Source organism: Melanostigma gelatinosum, assembly GCF_949748355.1.
Source record: "Melanostigma gelatinosum genome assembly, chromosome: 3".
NCBI classification, from domain to species: domain Eukaryota; kingdom Metazoa; phylum Chordata; class Actinopteri; order Perciformes; family Zoarcidae; genus Melanostigma; species Melanostigma gelatinosum.
This window is the reverse complement of record NC_136636.1, coordinates 26,016,953-26,033,073: the sequence shown is the minus strand read 5'-3', so window position 1 is coordinate 26,033,073 and position 16,121 is coordinate 26,016,953. Positions and strand designations below refer to the sequence as shown.

Genomic DNA, 16,121 nt, shown 5'->3' with positions numbered 1-16,121 from the left:
TGTTAAATGTTGCAGTGTGAACACAAACCGAACAAATGAGCAACTGTAACAAAGCAAACGAACTGAAGGTGTGAAAACGCCCTGAAACACTGCAACAAAGTTTCAATAACTTTCAGTGACACAAGGCGTCACTTTTAAAGAGCAATACGGATGCGAGCACACACGCACAGGCTCAGAGGCAGATTATCACATTTAATTTACAATTAATGAGCGACTAATGAAGCCAGGATGTCTTCGGACAAAGCATCGATGCGGCGCGACACAGTGTTGTTGGACACCGGGATCATGCACAACTTTTTTGCTTCTTTCTCCCCAATCATACATTCCACCATCTCTCTGGCAGCTGGCAAGCACACATCTTCGGCGATTGTGTGCGGTAGCCCCTTTCTCGCTATTCTGTACCCAGATATGAAGCCCGTAGTGCGTCATTTATAGACCCAACACATGAATGAGACTCCAGTTGTTTTTGGCTGTTTTGTAACTCCTCCAATTTGGATATAAACAATGTAAGGGGCTTTTGACTTGCACTGGCATGCTTGGTGTTCAGGTGGCGACGTAAATAAGAGCTTCAGACTGTTAGCCAGAACCTCACTGCACACCACGCACTGTGGCTTTGGGGAATCTGCGTTGCCAATCCAAGTGAAGCCCAGACACACATACTTTTCATCATATTTCCTCTTTTTTTCCCAGTCTGATGCTCACCCTCGTTTCCTCTTTTTCACCTTGACTCCGCGATGGGCCGATGTGCTCCCGATTTGTCTGTGCTATCCCTTCCTCCTTTTCGGTCTCCTCCGTCTCATCTTCCTCTGACTCTGGCTCGATTTCTTCTCCCGGTCTCTCCCCAACGCACCTCTCCGTTCCCCTCGCCTCCGATTCCTCTCTCTCTCTCTGTCCCTCTCCTCTTTTACGACTGATAGCTTCAGATGTCCCACCTGACATTTTTTTTTAATATTTAATATTATTGCACTATCAGACCGCCATTACACTTTTCCTCTCGTGCACCCCCTAGAGGCAGCTCGCGCACCCCCAGGGGTGCGCGCACCCCACTTTGGGAATCCCTGCTCTAGATCATCAAAAGTTATCTAAATCTTTTTGATATCTCTTTGCGTTTACAAGATATGGACCAATACACTTCTTAGGTGCGTGGCAAAATATCAATACACATAACTTCTCAACCATTTGTTCTAAATTCCCAAAATATTCAGCATATGTGCACATCGCATCCAGTAACATACCCTGAGAATTGTTTTGCATTCGACCACTAGGGGGCGCTACAGTAAACCTGCAAAGTCTACTGGCTAAAGGAAATGTCTGATGTAACTCAGCTGGACTTGTTGCAAACGGTCCCAAACTTCACATGCTTGATAACACTCATGGCCTGAGGATGTCTACAAGCTAATTTTCCCTAATACTCACAGCGCCACCTGCTGGCAAAAGGAAATCTGCGTTTTTTGACAAACACCATCCGATTTACGTGACTTTTACACTCCGTGGTTCACACTTGACACAGAGCAACACGACGCACGCGTTCTGTAGCACCAGGCAGCGGACACAGGAAGCGTCGGACTATTTGCAAAGCGTCATTTCCGGCATCAGGCGGTCCACGCGGGATTAAACACGTCTCGCTCGCGGACGCGCCGTCCGACGGTCGCGGACGTTCTCGGACGTGCAGGCCGGAGTCCCGCCGGCACCCCGACGCGCACATGGCGAGGGCCCGTTCATCGCTGCTCGCAGCTTTAATTAGGATTATTTTCCTTGTTATATAGAGTTGTAAATAATGCATGTTTGCAGCAAAGATCCTCAGACGTTGCAGTGCAGAATCAGAGCTTCGTGTCTCTACCCAAACCAAACCTATTAGCTGTGTTATCTCCTTCTTTACGCTGCATGGTTGCTTAGGTTTTGATAACATCCTTGGCCCACTTGATACACGCCCGTTGTTTGGGTGATGATGTCATTATATGGAAATGGTTAGGGGCCGAAGCAGGGGAATAGGGGGGGGGGGCGCGGGAATCACCCTGAACATCAGCACACAGATGGGAGTGGATGGGAGTCAAACATTCCCTGTAAACTTTATTTGTTTAAAGGACAGCTCGGCGGGTCGGCTGGCCGAGCAGCTGTTGCTTGTTCTGCATTGAAGACCGTGGTATTGATAGTATCATTTTAAGCACTCGTTTGAGGCCTTTGATCAGTAGTTGTAAAGTAGTGATTATCGGACACGGTATGTGTCATCCATGTGAAGCTGTAGGCTGAAATCTGAGGACAGTTTTACCGAGGTAAAACTCACCGCAGCCGTGCCTCCACAGCTAAAATGGTACATCCAGGTGGTTTCCCCAGAACTTTTCCTCACCGCATAGATTCTCTTGCTATAAATAAAGCCCATCTGATGCTATCACCACCGGGGCGTGCTCAATCTTCTGTTTTTTTGCTTCTTACTTGCTGCCCCTTCCTATTTAAATTAAGACCCTCCTCATCTGTGGGGCACCAGGGCTCCCGCTGCCACATGACCCAGTTTCCTCTGGAGGAACTCCCTCCCCTCTTCCTGGGAACGCCCCTTCTCACAAGTCTCCGAAGGGAGGCCAGAGCTAAAGAGGTGTCCAAGGGTGAGGAGCTGCATTTAAGCTCGGGGATGGAGTCACGGAAGAAAGGGTGGTGATGGGCCTGGAGTATATAGGGACCAAGAAGGCAACATGTGGTGTCTGCAGTGTGCCTCGGACAGGTCCTTGCTGGAGCTGGAATTAGACAGCTGGTAAGCCCAACATGTGTGCCTGCTGGTGGTTGAGTGTGCAGAAGTCGCTACTTACTCTCTGATTTGGCTCCGAATTTGTCTCGTGAGGAAGGTTGTACATTTCACTGATGGTCCTTCCTTTATTCGGGGACTGCTGCCAGACTCAACTGAGATCAATCGGGAAAGAATTTATGAATTGCTGTTACTCCTTATTGGATGAGTTGCCTTTAATGCAGTGGGTTTTGTGCCGGACCAGAGCTGCTGATGAAATTAATTTGTTATACAGCAAAGGATTGGGCTCCATTGATGAGCCGGTAGTTAATTTTCCGTCTGCGTGCTCAACAAGTGAATGCAGCTGAATCGTATTTTACCGTTCCTCCTCTGGTGCTTCCCTCTAACTCGACTTTAATCATCTTAAACTGATTCTGAAGAGTTACTCAAACGTGAACAACACGCGTGACAGTCAGTGTGAGTCCACAGCAGAACAAAGACAACCAGAAGAGGCAGGTTGTTTGTGTGAGTGGCAGGTTGGAGTAATTAATTCATCCCTGCCGAGCGACACAGCAAGAAGAGGCTCCTCTTGGCGAGGCCGCTCAGCGGCACCAAGAGGGCGTCTCCAGGGGAGGTGTTGACACCAGAGCTGTCCTTGCATCACCTCCGCCGGATCCATCGTGTCACCCTCCACTAAAATCATTACAATTTTATCAGCCAGCAATTTATGCACCGTCGTGGTGTGCCCGGGCCCTTTTGTGGGTTTCTCAAATGAAATGCTGTCTCCGCCGCATGTGAAATGAGTAGTCAACGTTGATTTATGCGATTAGATCTTTTCCTCAACCTAACTAAGTATTTCACAATGTTTTCCTTAACATATGTAACTCAGTACAGTACAGTTCCGGGGTTTTTGGAGGTTGACCATAAAACCCTGAATAGGTCAGAATAAACATACTTTTTTTTTCATGCGCCTTCTCAAGATAATAAAAAATAAGAATTCCGGCATTACCACTCACAACAAGGTTGTTTTAGAGAGGGGGCAGACTTCTCTACTGTCGATATCTATAACACTTTGCAACTCACACCAAAACAATCTAGATTAACAAATAGCACTAAAGGTGAGAGGAAACCCCTTAAACCACGTCACTGTCTTGTAATTCCAAAGTGACACATTGTAAATGTTGTGGAAATGTATCATATGGTTCTTTTAGTGATAACTTGTATCGCTTAAACCTGCATATACCAGCCTAACCCTGTTCCCACGAAAAGGCTGGGAAGCTGGCCTTGGTGGGTGTAGCGGCCAACAACATCTGTGAGGGGAGGGTGAAGGGAGAGGAGACGAGATAACGCGCATATATACTCTGTTTTGTCTTTTGATTGTTGTTAGACCTCCGAACCATCCGTGGGGAAAGAGCTCTATCCATTCAGCTGAAGTGTCTGTTCATTAAATGTGTTTTTAGTACTTTAAGAAGTTCCATCATGATTATTTCTCACAGAGAGGTTAAAAAGATTTTTTTCCACCACAGTAAACAAGTGGAATTTGTTTGAAGGACTTTGAGATATCGAGCTTTGATCTGAAATAGAGATTAAAAGATGGACATTGACAGAAGAGAGATCTCTGTAAAGCCCCTCTGACACCAAGTTCACTTGATTGTGATTGAGGTAAATCATACATTATGAACCTTGCTGGTGAGTGGTTTGGATCATGTCTTCACACAGGAAACCTAAATGGAAGACTTTGTAGTAGGTGTGGTGCTGTGTCGAGACGGGATAGAAGAGGAAGCACATTTTCTCTTACTATTATGGTGACATCTCATTGCAGCAATAGAGGGCAAACCCATTTTCTGTCAATGTGAGGTTCATTCCCAGTTTGTTCTCAACGAGGATCCCTCAGTCCCGAATCTAATTAGAATGAGGCTGGATGAATGCTCGGCACAGACTGTAGAAGGCTCTCAGTTAGTCGACAGGTCTGACCGAAGTCATCTCGCTCTCTCCACACAGTCTAGGGGGAATTGGATCAGTAACGCTTTGACCGCTGGGGTGACTCAACCTCTGTGCTGCAGGAAGAAGAGCGGGTTCATACATATTGAAATATAAAGTCTCTCTTGTATTTCTTACTCAACCACCCTTCCCGAAAGCAGCTGTTTGTCTTGTCATGTTCTCTGAGATATTTTAAACACATTGCATGGTTCTTTATTGTGTAACTAAGAGCAGAACATCTTGTGCAGTAACACAACAAAACCCCTGCTTTCAGTCTGAGTGCCGAGAGGCGTCTGCCTACTCCTGCATTGCTTTGAGTGCCACATTTCAAGTATGCTGAGCCTCCCTTCCATCCAAACGAACGGACTTTTCCAATTAGATGGCCTCTGCTGGAGCAGACGTATTAAGGCCCGCCTTTCAGTCTAATTACAGGACTGCTTCTGTATGTTCCTTTTGGGGGAAAAAAACGTGTTGAGATGATTCACAAGGAGGAGATTGAAGATGCAGAGAGGGTTTCTATAATGAGCATCGAGTGTTTGGCTCAGAGAGGGACAACGTTTTCTCGACAGAGAGATATTATCCCATGACAGAGCTTCAGCACTTTGACTTGGCTGTAAGTCCTACAGAACAACATTGGTTGTTTCCAGGTGTAACCTCTGGTTCTGCCAAGTAAAGCCGATGCGGAAGTGTCTTAAAATATTGCATTCTCTCTACTGACCATCAGAGGGCGACTCCTCTGGTTGTATAGAAGTCTATGAGAAAATGACTCTACTTCTCTCTTGATTTATTCCCTCAGTAAACATTGTAAACATGAGTTTATGGTCTCAATCTCCAGTTTCAAGTCTTCTTCAATACAGCATGATGTTCATTTCGTAAATGATGGTCCATTTAGAGTCAAGTAGACCATGAAGCAGGGTATGCTTTAGGGCGGGCTTACTATGATTGACAGGTCGCTGGTGCTACCAGAGCCGTATCTGGTGTCTCTACGTCACTCCTCCGCATTCCAAATATGGTCACTTCTGTTCAATGGTTGCAAAAAATGCCAAGATGACAAAGGCCAAATCGTCGAACTTGAGGCTTCATTACAGCAGTCCACAAACCAATAGGTGACGTCACCATGACTACGTCCACTTCTTATATACAGTCTATGGTTGTTTCTAATGGCCTTGAAAAATAACTCTCGTATCAGTGCCTTCCTTTAAAAATAACATTTAACTGTTCTGATCAGCCACAGCTATGGTTAAGGCTATGTTGCTTTTAGGTACAAAGGTGACATGGTGAAGGTTTGGAAAATGTTGCAGTCTTCTAACTGTATGACTGCAAAGTGTATATAACTCCTTATCTTATCGGGAATTTGAACAGCAGTGGTTTCATTTGCCTAAACCTCAAGTTGACAACGATACATTTCACTATCATGTTCACATTTTGGTATGTGCAGTTTGGCCTGTCTGAGGCATTAGAGTGGTCGTGATAACCACTGATAATGTCCATTCAGTCGGCTGATAACATGAGAAACGGACGGCAACCTCTGGTGTAGATTATGCCCGCGAGGTCCTCCTCATTCACAAAGAAAATGTACAACGTGGCTGCTTTCGCAGCATGTGTATTTTCTATTGTTCACTGGATATCAACTGTGTCTGAATGATATATACTGAACAGAAGCACTTTTATTCAGTGGTAATCTGTTTGCACCTTGCATGCACGATGTAGGCCTATTCGGTGCTTGCAGCCTCCTCTGGACATCAAATCTCTTTCTTATTAAAGGTTTTATTTCAGCATTTCTTATCTAACCTTGACGCATACTACCATACAGTGATAGATGCCTCCAGAGGGATGTCCTTGTTCTGAGCCGTTCCGCTTCATCCATCAGCCGGTGACAAAGAAAATGAAATGTATTTTGCTAAAGACAGTTGCTTCAAGGTAACAAAAAATCGCACATTTCCACCATGGATTGTAACTGAGGGGTCAGAACTACATAATAGTGCCTTGTTTTATGAATGGGAGACATTGACACAACGTCAGAAGGTACGATAGGCCGACATCCTGTAGCACTGAATTTATTGTCTTCATCACTTTTTAGCTGGCTTCTAATGCATTTCATTGAGCTGATGTCTGTATATAATACTCACTTCAGTCTTTCTATATTTCGGCATTCAGTTCTGCTTCTGTACAAAGAAAAAGGCTCAACTTCTCAGAATCAAAGGTTTCTGTCTCCGGAGAGGCGACAGCTTGTTATCTCGCACATTCAAAAAGCATCACATCAGTTCGATTTTTGATTTTTTTTTTTCCTTCCAGTGGCCTTTGATTCCCCAAAGTAGTAGTTATTGAGCTGTGTCCAAGTAACAGAACACTTTATCCCTCTCAGCCAACCCCACCAGCGTCTCAGAGGTGTGGAGGGAAGTGATCTGCGGTTGACATTTAGCCGCTGCAGTCCGGTGGGCCGCTCGTTGCTCCACACCGCCGGGGGGTTTCATCCAATCGGCTGTCCCTGCGTTGGCGTTTGTGCCGCTGCGAGCAGACAAAGATCCTTATTGATCTTAATATTAAAGGCGCTGCCTCGCATGCTTTGATCGCTCCTGACATTGTGCGTGCTGTTTTGATTGAGATTGTAGAGATGGAGCTGCTGATAATGTTGTGATTTCAGTGTTACTCATAGGCGTTTCATTTTACTCTTATCAAGATGCAGTGGTAGGGTCTTTCTGCTGATTAGGATGACTCAATGTGTGTTCTGCATTGTGAAGGGGAATGTTTAAAGACAGCACACATAGTTATGCCCGTCCCAGAGGTATCGAAGTTCCCTTCTCCCCATCCGTCACGTGCCTCTCGCCGAATCACAAAGCAGTGCATGCCCTCAGGACAGTGACTCAGCGAACTAACCCCAGTGTGCTCCTTGCATTGCAGTGTGGAAGGTGATGCTGCAGGCAGCGAAGTGGGCGCCTCTGTGGACCCCAGCGGCGGCTACAGTTGCATCCCAGTGACCCACAGCGGCGGGCTGGGCCCCGACCACCTGGAAAGCCAGCTCTACGGACACATCCTGCTGCCCGGCTACCTGCGGCCCCGCCGACCCAAGCTCCAGCACTCCCAGTCCATCCTCCGCAAGCAGGCAGAGGAGGAGGCCATCAAGCGCTCCCGCTCGCTGTCGGAGAGCTATGAGCTCTCGTCGGACCTGCAGGACAAGCAGGTGAGGCGGGGGAGAACTTCTGTCTGTAAAAACATAATATAAAGCTGGGTGACTAAAAATGACTGTGTAATCTTTGCCAGGCGTAAGCCTCTGGGCAGATTCAGTCACGTCTGTGTGATCTGTCCGTCTGTCCGCAGTTCATCCCGTCATACTGCTGGACACATCAGCATAATCATTTGTATTGCTCATATATGACTGTATGCTCAAGGACCTCTCTTGGTTTCGAGGAACCTACTTAATTGAACATTTAACGCCGTCATTGACTGCTGACTCATCATTCCTCTTAACCGGCCGCAAGCAGACGCAAACTCCACAACTGTAGCAGTAGCAAAAGATATTTCTGGCTAGGCTAAAAACAAGCCTTACCTAGCCTGTTTTAGGCCACATTCTGGCCTTTTTCATGGCTCAAAACTGGAAAAAAAAAGTTTGATATGATCTTAAGATTCGTTATGATTCACTTATGTTCGACACAATACGAGATAAATAAAAAACCTGCACTCTACGAAGTGAACTTTTCTAGTTTAAAATGTGTCGTTTGTAGTAAGTCTGCAGTGTCTTTTAACACTACAGATCGTTTTAGCATCTTTTAGCTCATTGTTTTGGTTTCCAGCCCGCAACTGTTCCGTCTTGGTTCAGTCTCGGCACTCTCATCGATCTCAAGCAGCAGCAGACAGCTGTTTCCAGTCAAATAAACCACTGTAGACACTGCAACTCACAAAGTTAGCAGCTGGTTAACATGGTGGAGCATTTAGCAGCTAAAGAGAAGGGGTTACTGCGTCCCAAAACAGGGCTAAAAGAAGAGTGAATTGGACTTGCAATTGTCAGGTCGCCAGAAACACGACCAAATCCTAATGTTGCTTTGTGGCTTCTGGGTATAAATAGAGGACTATTTGCTTACATGTTAGCTGTAACAACTTTACTCTGTGATAATATGTCATTGTAAAAAAAATGGTTTGCGAACTAGTTCTATGTAGTTGCATGGACACTTCAAAACAGCACACAATTGATTTGTTCCTGCCATAATACTTGACCTGCATACACGGACAGAGGAACATACCGGTAGCTCAGACCGGAACGGATCCAAAAAGGACCCACTTGGACCAGATTCAGCCACTCCTGAAGATAATTAGATTTGATAGAAAATGTGGTCAGCCCAAAAACTCCCAAACGGGGAGAGATGCTCCGCCAATTAATGAAAAGTCAGAGTTGAAAAAGGGAGCAATAGATTTCCTCTGCTCTTCACAGTTCACACGTCTGTGAGTCATCTTGGATCCATTTGGGTATTACACATATGGACAAACAGACCTGAGACCTGCAGCAATAGGCCCACAATGGGACAGTACTATGAACCAGTTGGACCCAGGAAGACCTCAAGGGCGAGGTCACAGTTCAGTAACAGTCAGATAACTTCATAACTGGTCAAAATGTAACACCCTTTTGAATTAATAATTAGAAACATGTATAACAAACTGCCAACATCATCAATTGCAAGTAAATTGTCGAACATGTTTATTGCATCTTTATCTTTTTTATAGATATGACAATACCTGAAGGTTGATATTATATTACCTGTTACAAGCTGTAGAGCTCCCCATGGTGGTCAAATAAAAGTCACATAAAAACAGAACACTGGCCCTCTCGTTAAGCAGTGAAGTTTCTGTCGTGGTCCATGTCCCTTGAGGGAAGTGTGAGTCCACCGACCCCCTTGGCCCTCACATGCAAGGAAGCATGATTAGTGTCATTCTACTCCATGAGTCCATGGGTGGAAAACTGGGTCAGTGTGTAAAAGGCACGGGGGCCTTGGACAGCGTATTAATAATATTAATAAAATCATTAATAATATCTGTCATTTCAGTTTAGTGTACACTATGTAATATACTGTAAACCCGACTGATTCATTTTCATCCTTCTTTTAACGAACGGTATTTAAACAGTGCAGCTCACACTATTAATTCATTTATATTTTAGTGCTTAGTCTTGAATACATCTTCATTTGTGGTCTTTTTTTGAATGTCCAACAGTCCCCGACTATAATCATGTTTTCTTTCTGAGAGCAATTCCTCATCATTATTTGGGCCATTACCAGTCTATCCGTCAAACTGGGTTCCCATCACAATTCAAGATTATCCGTCTTCCCCGGGAGTATTTGAGTCTGATAAAACTTCCAGACATTCTTTAAATGCCATCACCGCTCTTCTCGGTTGTTTTTAAGGCAGGGCAAAAGCAGACAAGACAGCAGCACCATTCTTCATTCTGTCTCATGCATGTCTTCTAAGATAACAGCCTTACTTTTGCATCCAGGTGAAAACAGCTTTTGATCCAGATTACATTTTCGAGATGGAGTTTTTTTAAGTGACACACCAAACACCATATATCTTTTTTGTCACAAACATGCTTGACAAATTAATCCTAAATCAAGGTCCATTAACTACCTTTTTTTCTCAATCTGGCTCAGTTATCATCGCATGACTAGTATCACATGACCAAAGTTCCATACTAAGATGAACTAAGTGAGCCATCTCAATGGCGATTGAGAAAATGTGCTGATGAAGACTGTTAGATGTGGTTGTGCTGATGAAGACTGTGAGATGTGGTTGTGCTGATGAAGACTGTGAATTGTGGTTAACAAGTCCAGAGAATCTAAGTGGAACTTGACTTTCCATTATTTTGTCAAACTACCATTTCCAAGCACAAGAAGGAACATTCTCTCTCATGCAAATATAAAAAAGATTCTAGGTGAAGTATTACTTGCAATAAAATCCAAAATACAGCCCCTCTCAGAATACTATGTCCATCATCCCTGTTTTCACCTAGGATCACTATCAGTTGTCGCATTGCGGAGAACATTCGCAAGGTGGAATTGCCATTACAACGCAGCTAAGGGAATATGTAGGCTTTCCTCAGTTATTTCTCAGATACGTTTATTTACGTCATTTTCCTTCTCTATATGCAGGTGGAGATGCTAGAGCGTAAATATGGTGGGCGTTTCATAACCCGGCATGCAGCCCGCACCATCCAGACAGCCTTCCGCCATTACCAGATGAACAAGAACTTTGAGCGTCTAAGAAGTTCTATGTCTGAGAACCGTATGTCCAGACGGATCGTCCTATCCAATATGAGAATGCAGTTTTCCTTTGAAGGACCTGAAAAAGTCCACAGCTCCTACTTCGAGGGAAAGCAGGTCTCGCTAACAGATGACGGCACCAAAATCGGTGCACTGGTGCAGTCGGAGCACGGTGGGGAGATGGGCATGCAGGCCAAGACCCCCACCACGCAGAGCGACTTCACAGACGCTATCACAGAACTAGAAGATGCCTTCTCCAGGCAGGTCAAATCTCTAGCTGAGTCCATAGATGATGCGCTAAACTGTCGCAGTCTGCATGGTGACGACAACCAGTCGGAGCCAGGGAGAGGCCACCAGGACATGGACAGGGAGGTCAGCTGCCAGGTGAAACCCTCCCACGGCGCTTCGGAACACCGCAAACTGGATGAGATGACGGCGTCTTACAGCGATGTCACACTTTACATCGATGAAGAAGAACTGTCACCACCACTGCCCCTGTCTCAATCTGTGGACCGACCCTCCAGCACAGAATCCGACTTGCGTCAGCGTTCCCTCAACTCTTCCCAGGACTACTGGTCACTGGCTCATAAGGATGATAAAGGAGACACGGACACCAGCTGCCGTAGTACACCATCTCTGGAGTGCCAAGAGCAGCGTCTGCGGGTGGACCACCTACCCTTACTGACCATTGAGCCTCCGAGCGACAGCTCGGTGGAGCTGAGTGATCGCTCCGACCGCAGCTCCTTGAAGAGACAGACCGCCTACGACCGGAACCTCAGCAACCAGCAGAGCAGCCCCAAACAAATCGGCCACAGCCTGCCACCCCGAGGGCCTTCCAGAGACGAGGATGCCACCCGCCATCGGCCACGGCAACTGGAGGCCCACCTGGCCATCAACGGTACCGCCAACCGGCAGAGCAAGTCGGAGTCCGATTTCTCCGACGGCGACGACAGCATCAACAGCACATCCAACTCCAATGACACCATCAACTGCAGCTCCGAGTCCTCGTCCAGGGACAGCCTGAGGGAACAGACGCTTAGCAAGCAGACATACCACAAAGAGACTCGCAACAGCTGGGACTCGCCTGCATTCAGTAATGACATCATCCGCAAGAGGCACTACCGAATTGGCCTCAACCTCTTCAACAAGTACGTACATTCCACCACACGAGATCCGCTAACAGACTACTCACACAGATTCCGACACAATCTGATACATTTTGTGTACCTTGTACATTACATACTATTACATAATGAGGTACACCTCCCACACCTGTGGGAGGTTACGAAAAGTAACCTCCCACAGAGGAGGTTATGTAAATTAGATCCAATCTACTCCTGTTTTAGAACCCAACATGAAACGCCTGATGTTGATTGAAACACAACTATCTGTCTGTTCTACTTAAGACAAGCCTGGGACTCATTCTGCCCCGCTTCATGCAGAGCGATTCATCTCTGTGATTCCATTTAATCATAGAGGATTGTGGATTTGGTTTATTTTCCAGAGCCAGCCATTAAGTTCCTGTTAATCATTTGTGATGAACACCGCAGATAAAAGTAGCTCCCTCCCCCCCACTCTCAGCCTTCATCCCGTTCCACCGCCCTACCTCCCTGCCTCTCTAAATCCTGTCCCCGATCTGACACACATTTGGCCACGGGCAGAAGTGCAGTGGGATAATCACAGATTTTGGATTGTGTCCTATTTCTCTCTATCTCTATCTCTCTACCCTCTCCTATGTCTCCAGGAAACCAGAAAAAGGCATCCAGTATCTGATAGAGCGAAACTTTGTTCCGGACACTCCAGTGGGTGTGGCCCACTTCCTGCTCCAGAGGAAAGGCTTGAGTAGGCAGATGATTGGCGAGTTCCTGGGTAACAGACAAAAACAGTTCAACCGAGATGTCCTCGAGTGAGTTTGCAGCGAGTTAACGTCTTTGTACTCTTTGACGCAGTTGCATGTCCAGAAGGATCGTTTTTTTTCTCAACCCTGAAGTTCTCAAAAACAGGCTTTTGATTTGTCTTTGTAAACGTTGCTAGTGCACAGAATTTAGTTTTATCTTCCTCCCTGGAACATGAACATAAATCATCATTCAGTTGTAAATATGGTCGCCAATTTGCAAGTAGCACTCTTTGGTTTTCCTCAGCACCTCATAATGACTCATGTTACATCCAGGAAATAAACAGAAATGGAATCCACTCAGGAAATTGCTGTGATGCTCAGATAAACACACAGACTACATTTATATCAGGCTAGCGGAAGAAATAGGTTCCTATGTACCCACATGGCATTTGTTTTTTTTGGAATCTGTATTTTTAGGACCCTAATGATATCATGTTGCAAAGGTCAACTAATGGCCCATGGGGTTCATTTGGCGCCAATCTTGAGTTGACGTCCACACCAGCGGCGAAAAACTCTTGTTTTCATATCTTCTGAACCAGACAACATACAAAGACAGATGAACCTACTTTTCCATATCATTTTGACACCAGGAATCAAATGGAAACATCACTGACATGGCAAAACCATTTTCTATTGGTAAAAAAATAAGTAAATAACACATTTTAGGTTCATAACAATATTACATTTGCTACTTTGTATGTTGTCTGGTTAAGGCGTGGACGTCAATTCAAGATGGCCGCCGCACGAACCCAATGGGCCATTAGTTCTTAACTAATCTTAACTAGAAACCATTAGGGTCCTAAAAAACATGTGGAGGAAGTCATAAAGATCTCGTATTTTCCAACAGTGATTCTCAAATAGTGCCTCGACTTTATGCCTTTGACTGGGCAGACTTATCTGAAACACACTCCAGCAGCGCTATCAGAGCTGATTGAGATTCAGAGGAGGATAAGGCCAGGAAAGGTCTGTCAATGTCAGTTTGACAAGCATATCTAAAGGGCTCCTTGAGAAAATGTCGATAAATTCTGACATGAACGGCATCAAGGTGTCAGGGCTCTGGAGAGCCGAGTCACACTCCTCACTCCAGTGTCGGAAAAAGTTCTCCGGTACTTTATTGAAGTAGAAGTTTCAACATCACAGTGGACAAAGTCCTGCACTAAACAGTGGGAAAATGAGGATTTGTTACTTTAAAAGGTTGTGGTGACGAAGAAAACAAATAATTATCCCCCGGCTGTGCTGTTATCCTCAGCTCTATGGAGCGTTTTAGTCAATTCCAGGTCGTTGATTTTGGTTCAGTCTCACTGCTCTCATGAAAGTCATTTCCAGCAGCAGGCAGCTGTTTTTGGCTGAAAGAAATATCTGATAAACCCACTGTATGCTACTTGTCCAACACCAAACCACAGACAGGCATAGTTAGTGATAGCTAATGAAATAAATGGAGCATTTAGCAACTAAAGAGCCAGTTGATGGACACCAAAACAGAGCTTCAAGGAGAGTAAATATTTGATCTACATTCATTGATCTGGTTGCCTGAAACAGGACTCCAAATCAATGCTAATGTTGCTTCCTGTCTACTGTGTGGGTAAATTTGCAACTGTTTGCTAACTCGTTAGCCATAACAAGGTGATAATATGTCTGTGATGTGTTGCGCTTGTCGTGGAAATTATTAGTACTGCTTTAAGTAAAAGCAATAAAACATACTAACATTTTAAAAGTTCAAATTTTAAAAAGTTTGAATTGTGAAAAAAGAAAATGTCTACAATAAATTGTGTCATTGAGGCTGTTTTCTACAAGCAGCAGCTGTATTTATTTCATATAAAAATTTTAAATTAGCAAGGAACTGTAGCCACTCATTAGGGGCAGTTATACAGTGCTGAATCCCATCCAGCTTTCTGAATTTGAAAAAACTGATCTTCCCACTGCCCGCTGTGTTTTTCACCAGCTGTGTGGTGGACGAAATGGACTTCTCTGCTATGGAGCTGGACGAAGCGCTCAGGAAATTCCAGGCACACATCAGAGTGCAGGGTGAAGCACAGAAGGTGGAGCGGCTGATCGAGGCCTACAGGTGAGAAACACTGGGGACACAACGCATGGGTTCATCACTCAAACCAGTGTAGACGCAATGATGGATCATGGACATCATTTTCCACAGCAAGGAGGAATAAAGGGATGTTTTTGCAAATAAGGTCTTGCATCAGCTTCGACCAATTGAGAATTACGTGACAGGATGATCATTACCGGATGAATTGCCATGTCTAGTATTTATACAGCGTGTATGGATAATGGATAGCACAAGCTAGCTTGCAACATGTCACATGTCCAAACCATAGACTGTATATAATGATGGACGAAATGACAATCGCCCCAAAAGTGAAACCACAACATCTGGTGGCTGGTTGTAGTGTAGATTTTCATAAAAAGATGGTCTCCATCATTTAAGGTAGTTTAAGATGTAAGTTCAAGTGTTCAATTCTTTTATAAGTTTGGTTTTAATTTATTATTTAATGCCATAAAAAGAGGATGTGACATCATGATTGACAGATGAAGCCGCGTAGAACGTCTTGTGTGTTCATGTCAGTGTCGGCAGACACAGGTGTTTCAGTTTAACAAGTGGCCGTGTTAACTGGTGATTTTCAGCCCAATGTGTCCGTGGTTACTTAAATAGATAATGCGTAGAAAATAAACACAGATGAATCTGTATTTGAAATTGATTGAAAGCTTTTACGAGGACACAAATTACCAAACCTTTTTTACTGTTGATACACGGAAGAGCCATCTTGGATTTCCGACAGGGAACTCTGAAATTTGGTGTTCCCAGTTCAAATGCAAGGTATCGTATTGCATCCGCAGGGTGTCTCACTCTAACACGCTAACAAGTGCTCTTTTTGCGATTGGCTCAGGCGGGTGTACAGGCGGGACCTGGCGCAGACTCTAGCTCCAAATCACGGCAAAAGCGTAAGATGGCAGCTGCCATGTGCGTGATATTTTGGCTTCACTTTAATAAAGTGGGAGGAATTGGAGGCTATCTTTACACAGTCTATGATCTATATACAGGCAATGGTCTAAACACCATTGCCCTCTAAAACAGAGGTGACACCAAAAGTCGCCGTCTTTAACACTCTCGGGCACAAGAGCATCAGTGCAGAGTCATTCTGAATCCAGACTCTTTTCTTCCAGATCATTACAGAAACTCATTTAGAGGAAATTAGTTCAAAAAGTTGAGGAAAACCTCCCTCAAGGCTGCTGATGGATGTTATTTGGGATTCATTTAATTTCTCCAAAC

At 44.9% G+C, this 16,121-nt stretch overlaps 1 protein-coding gene across 2 annotated transcripts in view; it reads left to right on the top strand.

Moving 5' to 3' along the window:
• Window positions 1-16,121, top strand: part of iqsec1b (IQ motif and Sec7 domain ArfGEF 1b) — a 60,740-nt gene that overhangs the window by 32,504 nt on the left and 12,115 nt on the right. For both annotated transcript variants that reach the window (XM_079265498.1, XM_079265499.1), the window contains exons 2-5: window positions 7,598-7,877; window positions 10,831-12,089; window positions 12,686-12,847; window positions 14,781-14,903. In XM_079265498.1, the coding sequence (XP_079121624.1) occupies window positions 7,598-7,877; window positions 10,831-12,089; window positions 12,686-12,847; window positions 14,781-14,903 (1,824 nt within the window). The remainder of the gene's footprint in view (window positions 1-7,597; window positions 7,878-10,830; window positions 12,090-12,685; window positions 12,848-14,780; window positions 14,904-16,121) is intronic.